The 17478-nt window shown below is 52.6% G+C and overlaps 1 protein-coding gene across 2 annotated transcripts in view; it reads right to left on the bottom strand.

Moving 5' to 3' along the window:
* Window positions 1-4673: 4673 nt before the first annotated feature.
* TTI1 (TELO2 interacting protein 1) overlaps window positions 4674-17478 on the bottom strand; it is a 47110-nt gene continuing 34305 nt past the window's right edge. Inside the window, exons 8-9 of one of the 2 annotated variants that reach the window (XM_045832773.1) lie at window positions 17224-17311; window positions 4674-5362 (exon numbers count right to left, since the gene is read on the bottom strand). In XM_045832773.1, the coding sequence (XP_045688729.1) occupies window positions 5083-5362; window positions 17224-17311 (368 nt within the window). In that variant the 3' untranslated portion in view covers window positions 4674-5082. The remainder of the gene's footprint in view (window positions 5363-17223; window positions 17312-17478) is intronic. The other variant, XR_006784990.1, reaches the window with a different exon arrangement.

Here is a 17478-nt window from a genome sequence, read left to right as displayed (position 1 = left end):
CGGACACGGGCAGCCTGGATGCAGGGGGACTGTTGCGGCGAGAGAGGTCTTCATAAACGGTTTGCGCAGGGGGCTTTGGAGGGAGGACGGCACGGCTCCCTTCTGCCCTTTGCAGACAGGCTTTACACTCGGGTAACACTGTCGGAAAAGGTAGAACAGCTCCTCATCTAGGAAATGATTCCTGTGGGAAATCAGGCTGCTTTTCAAGCACAATTTGAAAAGCTGCTGCCTCCAAACTTCGTGGTGGCGGGGAGTGGGGGGGGTGCGGAGGGAAGAATGCCATTTATAAAGCAATCAACGCTTCCACAGAGTCAGCCATCACTCAGAATTATTTTCTGAAATTTGGCCTCTATTCCTGCCTCGGGAGGGAAGGCAGTATGGGCACTGCTTCCAATCAAGCCCGACACGGAGGCTGGGCGGAGGCGCACAAAGGGAGATGGCCCGCGCTGTTCATCCCAGCTGGAGCCACGGAAAATTGTTTCCAGGGCTCCGCCACTCTCCGAGCGAGCCGGAGGAAGCCTCATCAGAGGCTCCATTCATCTCACTTCTTACTTTTAAACTTTAAAGAACATATTTATGTGCCTCAGGTTGCTCATGAACCACGGCATGTCAAACAGTTTGGGGCTGATGGAAGAGGTACATTCTCTCGTCCTGGGACTTTCAGAAACACATTTCCATTGCCGGTCTCTCTCCCTTCCAGTTCCTCCTGTATGCCGCCTCGAGGTGAATATTCTTAAAATGCTGCTTTCGACACATCACTCACCTGTTCAAGAACCTTCCAAGGCCACTTCTTGATCTCCGAAGGCCAGGATCCCCAGATCGGCAGTCAAGGCCCTCTGTAAACCTGGCCTCTAACTTCTGCCACGCAGCCTCCCCAGCCGCTGGGCCCACAGATCGGGGGTCGGGGAGGGGTGCCTGCCAGTTTCGCCCCTCCCCACCCTGGCAACCAAACGCAGCACTGCCTGCTGGGAAAAACCACTCCACCCCAGCTCTCTCTCCACGTGGTTTGGGTGAGCTGACCTGACCCCGCTGCCTCCGGACCTGCCCATGAAAATCCTCTAGACCAGGGGTCCCCCAAAACTAAGGCAAAAATTCCCCTCCACCTATTCTGTAAGGCCCTTGGGCTAAGGTTAATTTTTTTCTCTTTTAAAAGGTTGTAAAAAAAAATCAAAGAAGAATATGCCAGAGAGACCAGACCCTACGTCCTGCAGAGCCTAAACCAGTCAGCAGCTGGCGGTCTCCGGAGACAGTCTGCGGACGCCTGCATGAGGCTGGTTCGGCGCCGCGCAGAGAACCCGCGGAGCCAAGGAGCAAGGAGCAAGGAGCGCCAGGCTGGGACTGGGGCCGCAGCTGCCTAGGGGAGGTGCACACTCTCCCGAGTTTGTTCACGGAGGGTACAGAGGCCCGGAGCTAACAGGTGGCCGTCTCTCATGCTTCACAGAGACAGGCTGCGAGAAGACGGCCAACGCCGGGGGAGCAGCATCAAAAGGTGGAGGCGGTGGCGCGGGATCTGGAGCCAGCTGGGCCTCTCGGTTAGGAGGCCCAGGCATTTCCTTTGCTCCAGCCAGTTTGAGTCGGATGTCCTGTGAGTTGCAACTAAAGAAGTTGTGATGGACACAGACATTGGCAGGTGTGGCTGGGTGCCTCTGGGCGTGTTATCCTCCGTGTCTGGAATGCCCTCTGTCCTTCCCCCACGCCCCCAGACCAAGTGTGTCTGTCCTACCCCCAATCTTACCCCCTCCTCTCTGTGGTCCCCCCCACCACGCCCCTCTGAGCTCCTGGGTGGTTTGGAGATTTATCCATCTACTTCCTCAGCCGTAACTGACTGGAGGAGGGTGCATCGCATCCCTAACAAAGCCATGAGCTGTGGGAGCCGAGGGGGGAAGAAACCCTCTATAAATTTCTGCCTCCCGAGGCAGCCACCCCAAGAGGCAGAGGCAGCAACGCCATTTCAGAGATGGGACAGTGAAGTAAAGTGAGTCGCCCAAGGTCACACAGTTACCAAGAGGAGCGGGGGTCAGGAGCAAGCTCTGGGTCTGACGAACTCGAGATCATCCTTGCTCCCTCCACCATATGGTGCCTCCCGAGGATCACACCCCGCCCCCTTCACAGGACCCCCGGGCCCAGCGCTCCACTTTCCTGAATCCTCTGATGCCTGCGGGTCGGGTTGGGTCGGGGCTTCCACGCCTCAGCCTGAAATTCAAGCCCCACCCCTACCGTTAACTCCCAGCTGCAGCCAAGCCAGGACTCGAAAACCCTGAGTGAGAAGAGAACCCCTCACTGCACGAGCAGGATTTAACACGGGAAATGATCATTTTGTGACACCTACGTTCCCACGGACTACACTGAATCAGCCGGACAGGTTCAAAATTAAAGTTGCCTGAATATAATAACTGGAGAGTCACTCTAATTAGTTTTTTTTTTTAATCAAGTGCAACAATCTGCCTGCAGGAGTCCAAACACAACTCAGGATGTATTCTCCGAGGAAGAGATGGGTTTCTGGCAAATCCTCCCACACAGATTATCTCCGGGAGAGCCCCGAGCCCCGCCCCCTTTTACAGGGGCACGGGATGGGCGTGTCTTTCCCCTGCCTCCCGCTGGCGCTGGTAACAGGCTCCACAAAGCACGCCCCCTCTGACCTGGATGCTCATCAGTCAGGATCTAGACACTGAATTGGCCTGTCACTGTGTCCCCCCGTGGGATCAGGGCCAATGCTGTGACTCGCTTTATGTTCTCAACTAGAGGGCATTCTCTCCCTTTCCCGAAGAAAAATCATCCCAGAATTTTACAAACTGGAAGAGTGGTTCTCTCTCTTCCAGGGGTTCTTTACTGGGGGTCCCTGCAGGGTCACACGCGAAGCCTCTGGACCTGCGCGTAGCACTCAGTGAGGGGGGCCGAGCAGACGTAGCCGAGGAGGAGGTGGTGCGGGGCTGCGGACTAGGGGTCGCAGCGCCCTCCCGGGAGTGACGTGGGTCAAGGAGGAATGTTTGCGGGGAGTGGATCCCTGGATTTCATCAGATTCCTCGGGGGTGGGGGGTAAGCAGAATCCCAAAAGATTACAAGCTCTCCCTTCATCACGCTGAATAAAGGTCTTTAAAAAAAGAAAAAAACCACTCTCCTTCAGGCTCAATTCCTCTTCGCAGGTGGGAGGAGTGAGGCCTGAACAGAGGGAGGGCCCCCCAGACCACAAGGCAGGCTGCTGCCACCTGGCCCCGAGCCGGACACCCCACCGCCCTCGCAGGAGAGACCCGAGAAGGAAATCAAGGGGCTCCTCCAGAGCTGGCCGGGGGCCCAGGGGCCAGGCAAGGGTCCCCATGCCAACCACCTGCGGGGGGAGGGGGGGTTTGTAGAGCTTGGGGGGAGTCCCTGCAGGGTCACATGACCTACGTTACCAGGGAAGTTAGCTGGACAGCGCCTCCCCGTGCATCTGGCTCCTGGGACCCTGCAGCACGTGTGTGCACCCAAATTTACATAATCTATACGTTTTACACCACCCAGCCAGAGATATCAAATATTTATCCTGCCTTTTCACACTAACTCCTTCAAGGTTACAGCACGGTGCATGGAGGGAGGCTCCCTCTCACAGCTCCTCGAGCTGGAAGCCGGCCAGCATGGCGGGCCTGGCCCAGCCCGACTCAGGGGACCCAGCCAGGGTCGCCAGGGACCACTAATGTCACCAGCAGAGATTAGGCATTATATGCCATCTGATGGATGTGAATTGACACCACCTACTGAGAAGTGGTGCCAACCCCCCCCCACCGCCAAATATCCAAACCCGATCAAGCCTCCTGCTCCGCCTCCCCACGTACAGGGAACACAAGCCGGGAGGAGCCTGTGCAGTGACCCCTGCAGGGTCACGATCAGTAATGCAGACTGTGGGGGGCGGGGTGGCGGTAAATGGCCCGCCCTTCTCACCGTAGGTAAAGCTCGCAGGGAAAAGAGGAAAGGTGGAGGGGGAACCTACAAATGGAGAGAGATGTATTAACTAGCACAGGGGTCCCCAACCTCCAGGCCTGTTAGGAATCAGACCACAACGCAGGGAGTGAGATGGAACGTAAAGTGCTTGCATCATCCTGATGTCATTCCCTGCCCCCGGGTCTGTGGAAAAACTGTTACCCACCAAACCGGTCCCTGGTGACAGAAAGGTTGGAGACCGCTCTATGAAGGGACATGCTGATAACAGCAGTGTACAAACGTTATGTGGGTGTGTCCTGACTGACGACAATGTTAAACGACCATCATTCCATTTTTCGTAGGTGTGATAATGCCGTTGTGATTGTATGTTTAAGAAGGTTTGGGTATGACATCTGGGATTTGGGATTTGCTTGAAAACAGCCCAGGGCTGCGGGGGTGGGGTGAGTGGGCAGCTCGGCCAGGCCCGTCCTTGACGGTGGCCGGGGCAGCCGCGCACCTGGGGCACCGGGGCGCTGGTGTCCACAGTCGGAATCAGAAAACGCAGCCTGCCACTTCACAGAAACCCAACAACTGTCACGAGTGTTTGCTCTGGGGGAGAACCACCAGATGTCTGGGGACCAGGAGACCGGCTTCTCACCGCTGCTGTTCTGTGCAGCGTGGATTTTCACACCACGGTTCTGGATTACCCATTCAAGAACATGCACTCATTTTCTCAAAGTCACCCAGTTTATATGAAAAACTTCAAAGTGAGCCCTTGATCATATTTTCATCCACGAAGTGTCTTTATTTCATTCTCTCCCAAAGAACAGGTTAAGTGCAGAGAGCTCCGTCTCAGCACTTGCGGTGAGGGAGGCGCGTGTCTGTGGTGCTGTGTCTGAGGACTCCCGGAGAGACACTGCCTTGTGGTCCTCGGGGTCCCGGGGTGCAGGACAGGCCTCCGGCCCCCGTGTCCGCGAGCTCTCGCGTGTGTGGGGGCCCTGTGAGGGCTGGCCTGTGAGGCGGCTGGGGCCTCGGGGACAGTGAGCAAAGGAGTTAAGCCCTTAAGAGCTGCCTGACAATGTCATCGGAAAACACCAAGTATGAAATGTAAATAACAGTCAGCTACTTTCCTTCAATCCAATTTCTAAGCAGTTGCGTGATCGATCAATTTATAAATCGATCGGCTGTCTAATCCACCTTCGCAGTCCTCTCTGCAGCTGCCACGGCCTTCGGCTGGGTGGGGGTGGCCCCCGTCTGCAGGCTGGGGAGGGGGCTCGACTCGGCGCCCTGCAGCTCCCGGAGCAGGAGGAGCACGCTGGCCGTGTAGGGGTTCTGCTGCCCCGTGGCCCCCCGCAGCTGCACAGGGTGCAGGGAGGGGTGGGGGGGTATGAACTGCTCAGGGCAGTAAAGCTCGTGCAGCAGGAACCAGGTGGAGTCCGGGTCCACCTTCATCAAGTGGAGGAAAACCCTGTGGAGAGACGGACAGCAGTGAGGGGAAGTGGTGGGGTCAGGGGCACGGGGAGGGCAACCTGCTGGTGCTGTACCCGAGAGGCTTCTTACTGGGCTATTCAAAAAAAAAAAAAAGCTAAAACATTAAATCACTTGAACAGCAGAACAAACCCACTGAGCTCATAAGATAGGGCCACTGGATGGTCCCAACACCTAACAGAAACAGAGGGAGAGAGTTTCATATACCTTGACATACAGAAAAAAGCAGTTAGTCTGAGCACAACAATATTGACATCAAACAAGATCTTGGCAAAGGAACTGGTTAAGATCTGGGGCGTAAAGCAGGAGTTCCCACAAGGAAGAAAACTGACCAGCCCACCCTTCACAACAGGCTCCACGGGGCTCACAGGACCCACCCCGGGCAGGCCCTCAGCTCACCGCCGCTCTGGAGCTGACCCTTTCTGGCCACGGGGAGCCATGGATTCTTGGTGGTTTGGACATGCTTGTACAGGGATCAGATCGTCATTCTCCTGGGACAGGACCGACCGAGACCTGTCCCGTGACCTGGGCAGAGGCAGGGCCCTGATGTCCCACATGTGACACAGACGCAGCTGCAGAGCCCGGGCCACCTGACGGCACAGGCCCACCACACATGAGGCTCTTGTAGCCTGAACCTTGGGGTCACAACCTTTGCCCCCTACCCGCTCACATCCCACTCTGGAATGATTGGCCTTGTGCGCAGGGCCACTGCACCAGGCAGTCCAAATGCTGGCCTCGTGCACCTGACTCAGTGGTCCAGGGTCGGGCTTGCCAACCCCAGGAAGGATGAAGCCCCTCTCTAGCTGAGCAGCTCTCTCTGGGCGGGCCCGCCCATCTCAGCTCACGTATCACCTGCTCAGAGAGGTCTGGCTCCCTGGGCCACTGAGTCTAGGGCTGCCCCTTGTCTGTTTTTCAGGACACTCTCCCTGGCACTCATCGACTACCTGTCTATTGGCTGTCTCCCTCCCTCACCGTGCAAGCTCCCGAGGGCAGGGGCCCTGTTGTCTGCGTGGCTCACTGCTGCCTCCCAGCCCCGAGCACGGCCCCTGGGAAACTCTCCATCAGTACGAATGGAACAGGTTCTCACGCTGAGTGACTGGCGTCTTAGGTTGCACACTAATGACTGAAGGTGGCACCCCTCTCTGGAATATTTACATTCTGTAGAAGGATCTGAAGGACAGCTCACCTGCCCACCACCACGGAGGGACTGAGGGACACTGGCAGGATTCACACGACCACGGACATCGCTAGCTAATTGGCTGCGGACGATTTTTCAACTTGTCTCGGTTTATTTCCTCAAAATGTAGAGGGCCCTGGCTGGTGCAGCGCAGTGGAAGGAGCACAGGCCTGCGAAGCAAAAGGCTGCTGGTTTGATTCCCAGTCAGGGCACATGCCTGGGTTGGGGGCCAGGTCCCTAGTTGGGGGCATGTGAGAGGCAACCGATCGATGTTACTCTCCCTCTTTTTCTCCCTCCCTTCCCCTCTCTCTAAAAAATAAAATTAAAGAAAAGAAAATCCTGAGAAACAAAATGCAGACGTATCTCATCCAGGGGTTTGCAGACGCTGAAGCGAGGACACACAGCCCCAGCCCCACACAGTGCCTTCCGTGCGACCCCGTCTACCGGCGAACAGAGGAAACGATCGATTCGATGGGCCCCATTTCATCCTTAATGACCATTCCTAGGAGCCTCTCCCATGCAGCTGGGCATCAAATAGGAACCTAAATGCTTGCGAAACAAAGCTAAATTCTGTTTTTTAATTATGTTCATCTGAAAAGCCTGTGTGTTTTTGCTTTTTTCCCTGGGGTTTAATATTCATAAGGTGGAGGGGGGCACTTTGAAAAATTTCCTGGTCTGTTTTGTGCCCACACAATTTAAGTTTTCTTTATTTAGGATAATCTCGTGTCTATAACCTCCGCGGCGGATGCTGGAGAAGTGATTAGAATATTCCAATTCTTTGTTTCCACTTCGCCGCAGAAAGGAGATGGGGCCTGCGTGGGAAACAATTTTTGTTTAAAAACAAAAATATCTTTGATAATTAGAGTGGCAAGGGAAATTAAGAAAAAATACACCAAAACTGGGAAGCAGACTTCTATTTACATGTGATACGGCTGACAGTTTTCCCCGGTGCCAGAGACTGTTAGAATGCAAATGGTTTCATTTGATTTTCCTCCTCCTTCAACTGGAACCATTTCTCAAGCTACAGCGGGGCGCACGCTCAGCTTCCAGGGATATTTTGATCTGGGCGACACCCGGCAAAGTGGTGCCAAGGCTCAGTCCGGTCGCGGCTCTGCTCCCACATCCAGGGCGAGAAGACGTTGCAATGTTCGTTTTCTGGGCCCTTTTTAGCATGCTAAGTGAGAGTGCCGTATTATTCGTCCGCAGAGGAGGAAAAGCCACTCTCGCTGCCCTGTGAGATCTCTAAATAAGATGCTAACAGGGAAGCGAAGTAAAAACGTGTATGAAGTTCACCTTTTATTAAGCAAACGCCGAACTCTTGAAAGAATTACTGTGGGTCTCATTTCTTAGCCCTTAAAGGCATGGAGTCCGCAGCGTGACAGGCACTGATGAAGTTCCTTCTCCCACCTCCGGGGCCCAGGACAAATCATCTGGCCTCCGTAAACCCGTTTCTTCCTCTTTTTCCTAAGGGGAGGCAATCACGCCTGCCCCACCCTGCTCACAGGTTCCGTGCGAGCCTCTCGGGAGGTGAGGTGCAGGAAAACACTTTGAAGTGTATGATGAAAACACTGCTCCTTCCAGAAACGGGGGTGTGTGTGTGTCTGAGGAATAATTATCACTACGGGCCCTAGCACTCTGCCTTGCCACGGAAGATTCTCAGACACTCTGAAAGGGGTAAAACATCTGTCTTTGCTTTCATTCGTAATTTCCTTCATACAGACTTGGTGGGGTCCCAGTTCTCGGCCAGCTGGGTTCTAATTTCGCCCAGTATTTTAAGGAAGAAATGAATGCAATCCCCTTTGACTCGGCCAGCCCGAGGTCAGAAGCAAATACCGTGCCATGCGACCAGGCGGAGCTGAGCTTTTGCTGAACTCAGACAAATTCTGAGCTTGGATCCTTGTTCCCTTTAAGCTCCCGAGAGCTGAGCCTGAGACCCAGATCTTGTCTGAATGCTCAGAGGCCCAGCTGCGCCCCAAGCTCTGGTACTACTTGGTCCTGGGCCCAGTTCCCGCCCACCCTGGGTCTCCTGGAGAGCAGATCTCGAAAGCCTTTTCTGCATAATCAGGAGCCACAAGACAAAGCCGGGGCTTCTGCTTTGAAGCGCCTGCAGGAACTGCCTGGAAAATGTTCCCAATCCATCTTGAGACATGGCAGAGATGGCTGTTGAACATGCCAAATGGCCAGCTCCATCTTTTTTCATACCCAAAGAGAAACACTTTAAAATATATATGTGTACACGATTTAACTTCTGAACAAAAATTTCTCTCTCCTTCCCCCAGGCCCAAATCAGTGGCTTCAGGGAGCACAGTTATCAAGAGATTACCCGGTCCCCAGAGTCTGGGGAGGCACTCGGCCGTGCCCCGCGCCTCCCCGTGTCCTGAGGCGAGTGATTATCTCTCAATAACCTGTAGGGCCGTGTAGCTTAAATGATAACTTGACTTTAAAAAATTTAGAACTCGCCGTTAGGCAGTTTCTAAGCAACCTCTGTTTCCATGGCAAAGAAGCCTGGTGTTTATACTGATTTTTCACTTAAAATGCGGTTTTATTGAATTTCACTTCATGCAGGCAGCCATTTCCCTGCATTTCAGCCTTATCTACAATTGACGGGTATCAGTAAGTACCTAATAAACCCCAGACGCCAACCCAACAGAAGCGGCTCATTCCTTTGTGATCAATACCAGGGTGCTCTGGGTGACAGAGCTGGGGGCAAAGTGGCCTGGCGAGGCAGGACATGTGCCACCAGCATCCGGTCAGCTGAGTCTGGGTCCCATCTCCTGTGGTTTACCCAATGTTCCTAGCACCTGGGCCGGCCAGGCACCGTGCCAGGTGTGTGGCACACAAGGGTGGGTGGGTGGACAGTGATGCTGGCCTCCTGGCTCCCCGTCTGCTGGGGAGGACAGACTAAGTACAGAGGCCCGTGGTGTCATGTAGAGAGGGCCGCGTTAGGAGTCACATGTGGGGGCAGCCGGGAAGGAGGGGACAAGGCATGTTTCTTTGTTCTCTGTAAAGAGGGGGCACCAGGGAGTTCTAGGGCCCCTTCCAGCTCCAGGTCTACAGCGGTTCGCAAGCATGGGCCCTGACCACGGGCCCTGCCCCCCAAGTGTGGCAAAAGCAGAAAGAAACGCCCTCTGCTGCAGATGCAAATATCCCAGAGTGTGTCCTCACCATCGCAGTCTAGACAACATCTGCTCCCAGGGAGCTCTAGAAAACCGCCAGCCAATCAAGGCCCAGTAAAGCTAAATAAACTGTAACCGAAATTCAGAGCTTCCAGCTCTCCTGGGTGACAGGCTATTCTTTCTCTGTCAATTACTTGCTTGAGGGATCTGCTGCTTCTTGTCTCTTTCTGGATGTATAAAATGCGCTCGTGAGCTGTCTGTGTAAATGCCAGTGATAAAGAACTTGTGGCTTTGTGATCTGTTTATTTATTTATTTATTTTGGGCTTCTGAAGCAGTTATTCAGGGATGTCTCCGTAGGAACACGATACCGACCGTCTGTACATGGGCATGACTAAATGCAGTCGGAAAATCAACTCACTTGTTGGAAAGCGAGCAGATTCACAAAGTTATTTTAGCTTCCCTGTTACTCCCTCTCTGGCAGATCAGCCTCCACGCTCTTCTTTCCTGTGACTCCATACATGCTGATGCTACAAATGAGGCTGTGTGTTTCCTTTTAAACAAATGGATGCTCAGGGCGTCGACGTGTCCTAGCCAGCGAGCAGTGGGCCGACGCTTCTACACTCGGTAATTTACTCTAATGGGTCTTGGTTCATTGGTTAACCAGTATTTCAAGCCTGTCCTTTCTTGCTATTCAATTTAGCTATCTTCCCCTGCACGGAGGTCGTTTTTTTGTTTCTAAATGCTGAAAATGGAGGATTATGACTTGAAGCAACAATTTACTTTCTAAATAAATACTACCAATTACCTTTGCAGCTTACACATTCTCGTTAGACTTAACTACATCCTGTTCAAGACCATTCATCTATCAATCTAACTCCAGCACACATACTCATACTGAGGCTGATATTAAAAATATTTCAGTGCAAGGGGACAGGATTTAAAACCATAAACACCAGTAGAAGCTTATGATGGTAATCGTGCCCCTAAAGTACCTCAAGACAAAGTATCATAAATGCAGCGGAACGACTCCATTGCTTTGTGCATATTTAAAAAGATATGGCGCTGAGAGGACCAATCTGTTACAGGCAATTCAAAAATAAAACAGAGCCTCGGAGGCTTTTAAGTCCCACGGGGGCGGGATCAGAGAGAGCCCCTTCCATCCGGCCAGCCCTCCAGCCTCTGGGCCCCCTGCAGGCCCAGACCCCACCCCGGTGCTGATGCTGCTGGGTGCGGGTCTCCCAAAGTGGCCCTGAGTCGAGCACCGGGGCTGCTGGCGTGGGCCTGGACCCCGGCTGGCTCTCAGGCCACATGCAGCGTTTCCTGCTCCTCCCTGGAAGATTCACGCCACTGAAGACAAAGACATCCCGGTAGCAGCCCACCAACTCTGCACCCCTCCCCCTGGACTGTTTTCCTGGAACCCACGCCCTGGCACTGCGCCAGCAGCCTCCAAGGATGGATGCTGCGAGAAGCAGCTCTGGGAAATGTACTTCCGTGTTTACGGCAAGGCTGTTAGGGATATTAGTCACAGCGATACCCAGTGTTCCTCTAAGACGACCCACGGAGACATTTTCTTAGGGTTCAGTACCAAGGAAAGCGATGCTTCTTTCCGAAAAGCTTCCTTTTCTTACTCCAGCAATGACCAGAATTGTAGCTCTAGACCCGCATTTTATACATTAACCTCAACCCTGGTTTCACCTTGTTTTCCTCTTATTTTTCCTGTTAAGAAATTTGTTCACTTCCTATTCTCCTTGTTGCATACACTTAATTTGTAAGCTGCCCGAGGTGTTTTTGGGAATAAGGGGGAAGTTTAAATAACGACAACTACTATTTTCTCACTTTTCAGTCTGTGCTGATATTTTGTGCTAGAGAATAATCTATATGACTTTACTGAATCCTTGTAACAACTGTATTAGGAGGAAAATAATAGATGTACTTATTCTAGTCTTGTAGATGAGGAAACAGACTTTGAGAAGTAAGTTAATTTGCTCACGGTTACACTGCCACTGAGTAGTAACGTGAGGCCAACTCGAGCTTGGTTTTCATCTTTGAAATTTTTCAGCTCTCAACACAGTGCCTGGCTCACCCCTCCAAATCTTTTAAATAAATACACATGTAATAGGACAACCAGGGCCATTTTCCTGGCTACTTTACTAGGTACTGAGACCATCACATTCCCTCCAGCTGCTTAGGTGTTCAGGACAGACCACAGACCACAGACGCTGCAACGGGACAGACAGCGTGGTGACCCTGTGGTCTGCCCGGGCTTTTGGTACCTGAAACCCACTTCGTGCAGAGGGTCCAGCTACCAGGAGCACCGAGAACATCCCGGTTCCCGACCCAGCGCGGTACGTACACGCACATCCCAGACCTGCCTTTCCCCCTGGGTGGTAAAACGCGCCCCCCACCCCCCCGCAGATTATCAATCACACGACAACACCGAGGAAGCGGGGAAAGGACGGGCAGCATCTGCTTTAAGCAGCGCAGAGGTCCCTGTCTCCAGATCTGAAACCCGGCAACCCACTTTGTTTGTAATCTGCACGGCAGATGTCTCTTATCTTTGACACCAGGAAATCATGCCTATATATGCACAGCGAACGGCCTCAGATCTGAGTGTATTTTTAGAACAATGAGGCTGGGAAAGAAAAGCAGCAATGCCTGTCAAAAGATGGATAATGGGGAAGCTAACTACTTGGGTCTGGATTTGTCAACTATTAATCAAATGTCAGAAGGAAAAATATTAGCAGTGCCTTCATTTCCACGTTGGGTGCAATTCCAGGGGGAAGCAGCTTTGCAGCCCAGCCTCATACCAACTGCCCACACCATTTAAGGAGATGAGCTACTAATTTCAAGCTCAGCTGAACTAACGGATCACCTCTGTGACTCCTGATCCGTTCGAGTATAATAGGCTCAGGTGTGGGTAGAGCGAGGCGCGGGACTCTGACAGGGATGAAATGAACGCGCCTGCGCCAGCCGGTGTTCGTCCAGGGTTTGAAGGCACCGGCTGGCTCTTTGATGGGCTGGGATCCGACTGCTAGAAAGCAAGCGGGGAAGTCCGTCGGTAAATGAGCCTTCGAGCCTGGTAGTGACTTCTCAAACGCACAGGCAGTAGAGGCAGGTGGCATAATTAACGTGACAAGATCATTCTGAGGCGAAAAACTGTTCCAGTCTGAGTAAAGATGAAGCAACAACAGCAGCAGGGACAAATACCATGCCCAAGTGTATATGCATACACACAACGCACACATAACACATCGTGCACTTGGTAAGTTTCTATATCCCACAGGGGTATGTACACACACATAAATGCACGTTTGAAACGTAAGTGCGTGAGGGCAGAGGCCTCCTGCCTGGCCCCCGCAGTTTTCAGTGCCTGGACCAGTCAGCGCCCGACACACAGCGGCTCCTCGGCTAATCAGTGAATGCCGAGTAGACGCCCTCACATATTAATGCAATTCATCTGCACAATGACTCTGGGAGGAGGTGTTACCACCACGCCACGTTTATAGAGGAAGGAAATGAGGCAACTACATCATTTGCTCAAGGTCACAGAGCCAGTAAGATCTGAACCTAGATCTGTCCACTTCCAAGCCTGGTGCGCTTTGCCCTCATATACAATGGCTAGGCGGAGGACGATGGCAGGGCACCCCAGCCCCCAAAACACACACACACACACACCCACCAAGGGCTGCAGCATCCAGTACTGGCACAATCACAAGGTGACCAGATGGTCACTACCTGTTAGCACCCTGCACCCCCACCTGGACTCTAGGGTTGGCAGGTGGAGGTAGGACTAGAGGTGAAGACCAAGTGGCCTAAAAACATTGCTCCTCAACGTGAGTCTTGTTGGGCACGGACTCCATCTTTTAAAAATAGGTATTGTTCTGTGTGTTCTTTATAGCCCTGGGGTGGAAGACTCATTGGATGATTGAAGACCTCCCTGCACAAGACAGGGAGCCTTAGAGGCCGCTCAGAGAGGCCCAGGAGTATGGTTTTAGTGGAATTGAGTTGAACCAGGCTGAGCATGTACTGGCTTGAAGGAAAAACACAGAGATTCAGTGTGTGCTTGCATCTCAAATTCCTTTCATGTTTGGGAAGGAAACACTCCATGGCCAGAAAGGCACAGAACTGTGGAGGCCCACTGCATGCTGGGAGATATCTCAGAGGCTTCCGAGTCCACTTGGGAATTGAAATCAGTTAAGTTTGCCTCTGCCAAGGATGAGACTGGAGCGTAGCTGATATGACCTGTCATTCTGTAATCCAATGCTTACCCTCAGGAGCACTACCTTATTTACAGCTTGTGCTATGCTCGCCCCTCCTCCTGACCCCAAGTATGATTTTCTCATTTGTTATCCATTGAAGCTATTTAACTAGATGCACTTTGGGGGAGCCGGTATTTTTCTTGCATAGCCAGTTAACAGTGACACCTGGTGGTAACATACAGCAAGGTTATACCCTACCCCCATCCCCACCCCGCCCCCAAGTTACAAGATTTATGCCCCTCCTTACGAGGCACAGTCGCTAGATAAAAGCATTAAACTGGAATGGCATCTCCGTTCTCAGCATTTACAGCCTCGGTTATATCAACCACCCCCTGATCAATTTCCATTTCTAGAGTTTACAGCCTGGATGTAAAAGCCTGCCACCAAGGCTATATTTAATGTGACAAATTAAAAAAGCAAACACAGGCTTGGTCATTCTTTGGAGCCAGGAAAAGCAAACAGAAGGAAGGAAGCACCCAAGTGTAGTGCACACAAAGAGGAACCTTTACAGAGCCGCCGGATTTGCCTCCATTCCAGCTCCAGGGCGGCTGCCCAACGGAGGTCCCATCAACCCGCCTGCAGACCTCCAGGCGCTGGGGCTCACCCACCTCCTCTCAGAGCAGTCACTGCCCCTCACAGGTGTCCCCACCGGCCCTGTCAGATGGGGAAGCCCCTTGCAAAGCAAGCTGGTCATCTGCCCAGTGTGGAACTCACTACCTTGGAGGGACAGCTCTGGCTTTACTGGTTCTGAGTGCTGAGCTGAGGCTGGAGTTTTTGTAACCCTCTGGCTAGAGGGCTCCCCCTCGGGCCCTGACAACAAGCACAACAGCCCTGTCTTCTCCCACAAACTGACTGCTGTGTGGGGAGTACCGAGGGGCAGGCGTGGAAGCAGGGGGCCAGCAAGGAGGCCTGTGCAGTCATTCAGGTAAGAGACGAGGATGGCCTGGCCTGGCCTGGAGGTTGGGAGGTGAAAAGAAGCAGGCAGTTTGAGACAGGTGTTGTAAGTCAGGCAGACAGGCTTCACTTCTGGAAGGGGTGTGGGGCGTGAAGGAAAGAGAAGAATTAAAGACAGACAGCTAGCCCTGGCTGGCGTAGCTCAGTGGATTGAGCATGGGCTGCGAACCAAAGTGGCGCAGGTTCGATTCCCAGCCAGGGCACATGCCTGGGTTGTAGGCCATGACCCCCAACAACCGCACATTGATGTTTCTCTCTCTTCTCCCTCCCTTCCCTCTCTAAAAATAAATAAATGAAATCTTAAAAAAAAAAAGACAAACAGCTGAATGGATGGATGGCATGGCCATCTGCTGCCCTCGTTCATCGGTCCCCGCAGGTAGGACTGTCTCGGTGCCAGTCGGCCCACCCCATCTCCCTCTCTCCACTAGGTAATGGAGCTCACAAAGGGACCAGGTTTCCCATTGTCTCAGGCTTCCTCTCCCATTTAGAGAGCTTATTAATTTTCGAATCAGGATGCCAAATCAGCTCCAGATCAAGGACAACACTGATGTTTTCTCCCCTGACTTCACAATAAATGTGCAGATGATGTATTTGTGAAGCAATCAACCTTGCACTTCCTCCCCTCCCAGCCCGGCCAAAGGAAGGTCATCTGACTCAGCCCCGCACGGAATGCACGGAGCAAACAAAGGCGCCGCAGTCAAGGGGCCTGGCTGCACCTCCTCCCAGGCACCAGGAACACCAGCTCAATATTCGGAAGGCCCAGTTCTGGGTTTAATTGGTTTTTGTGGCAAAAAAAAAAAAAAAAGAAAGAAAGAAAGAAAAAAGAAGAAAAAACGGAAAGATAACGAATTGCTAATATTAGCTTGTCCGCTGGGTCTAAACGCAAAGGACAAGAAAGGGTGGGTGCAGAAGGCGGAGAATGGGGCAGGGACTGGGAAAACCAGATCTTTGTAACTCTCGGTTGTAAGAGGCTCACAAAAGAACTTACTTCGAGATGAACTCATTATGGTCTCGACTTGTACTTTAAATCATGCACACTTAGCCTCCAGGACACTGCCCAGGGGAGGACCACTCCCCCCTAAATCAGCTGTCTGAGGAGTAAGACTGTCTGGGGGCAAGAACTGGGTTAGGATGCACCTGTGTGCCAGAGAAACCTCGACTGATTCTGTGCCTAGGGGATGTGATGGGAAGGAGACAGAAAGAAAAAGGAAACCGGGGACATCAAGAGTAAAAAATTGCAAAGGACAATAAATCAACTAAAAGAGATTTCCATCAGTCCCGGAGAGCGAGATTTCTAAGGGAGCAGCAGGTCGGCTCTCCCCATTCCCCAGTCAGAGCGGTCTCCCAGCCCGCAGGGAATGCGGTTACTCCCACCCCACCAGGGAGGACCGGGATGTTGCTAGAAGCCTCAGAAGGGGAGGGACGGTTTCTCTGCTCGAGACACAGAGCTGCAGGGACACAGCGCCAGGCCACACAGGCCAGCTTTTGCTCTGGCAGCGGAGGTCCGGGGATGGCAGTTCCGGGGCGCAGGCTGCTCCCAGCTGAGAGGAAAGCTGGAGAAAGGGGAGCCAGGGTGCATTTCGGATCTCAAGTCTGGGGGACGCTGCTGTGGTCAGAGTTTCAGCTTTTGAGAAAAAACCTTTAGGACTCAAGGAACCAGATACAGCTTCTTCCATCAGAGGTGGTACAGCTCTTCTCGAATAAGCAAGACTCTTAGAAATGAGAATCACATAATTTCAGAGTCGAAAAAGGCCCTTTAAGCCATTAACCCAGTGGTTCTTAACACGTCTTGGTTCACAGGCTCCCGTTATAATTGGACGAACAGTAAGAATTCTGTCTGGAGGAAGGCATGTACGTGTCTGCTTGCACACACCCAATTCTGCATATAATTTGTGAGGGTTCATGGCATCTGATGCCCATTAAGATGCTCCCTGGAGTCAAGATATGCAAGACCAGTAACCCAATGCTCTCACTTTGTAGATGAGGGGGCCGAGGCCCGGAGAGGTGCCAGGGTCACCAGACAAGCAGGGCCTGGAAGCAGATGGCCCTCCGACCAGGAGAGCGCTCTGTCCCCGCCAGCGCACCATCTTTCTGTCTTTTGCCCCTTTGGCATTGTTGCTGACATTGCAGCAGAGGTAAAGGTTACTTGCAAAGAGAAATGCATCTACTGAAAATACCATCTCTAGAGGCGGCGCAGTTAAAGAAATTACCTTAACCTAGCAAGAAAGACAGAGAAGAGGAAAGCGCAGAGATGCCTCAACTCCACTTGCCATTAGCAAATCATCCATAATTTAGGACAAACGTAAAGGGATGCAGATGATCAAGCAGACGTACCTCCTAGCAGCCTCTTGTAATTTCACAGGCTGTTTGGCGCTGAGGTAAATCAAGCAGGCATCAGCCACTTTATTCAGGTCGCCCTCACCTGCAGAGAGGAGAAATCAAACAAGCGCTGGCCTCAGACTTCATCTGGGACAAGCGGTGACCAACTACTGTGTGGTCAAACCGGAAGAGCCAGGCAAGATGCCATGGGCCCTCTACTCCACCCCACAAGTTAAAAAACACATCAGGGTAAGTGGATAAGTGAGGCCA

This window comes from Phyllostomus hastatus, unplaced genomic scaffold, assembly GCF_019186645.2.
Source record: "Phyllostomus hastatus isolate PE091 unplaced genomic scaffold, TTU_PhHast_1.1 phas_contig_17, whole genome shotgun sequence".
Classification (NCBI taxonomy): Eukaryota; Metazoa; Chordata; class Mammalia; order Chiroptera; family Phyllostomidae; genus Phyllostomus; species Phyllostomus hastatus.
Note: the sequence above shows the minus strand (reverse complement) of the source record. Positions and strands in the feature narration are given on the sequence as shown.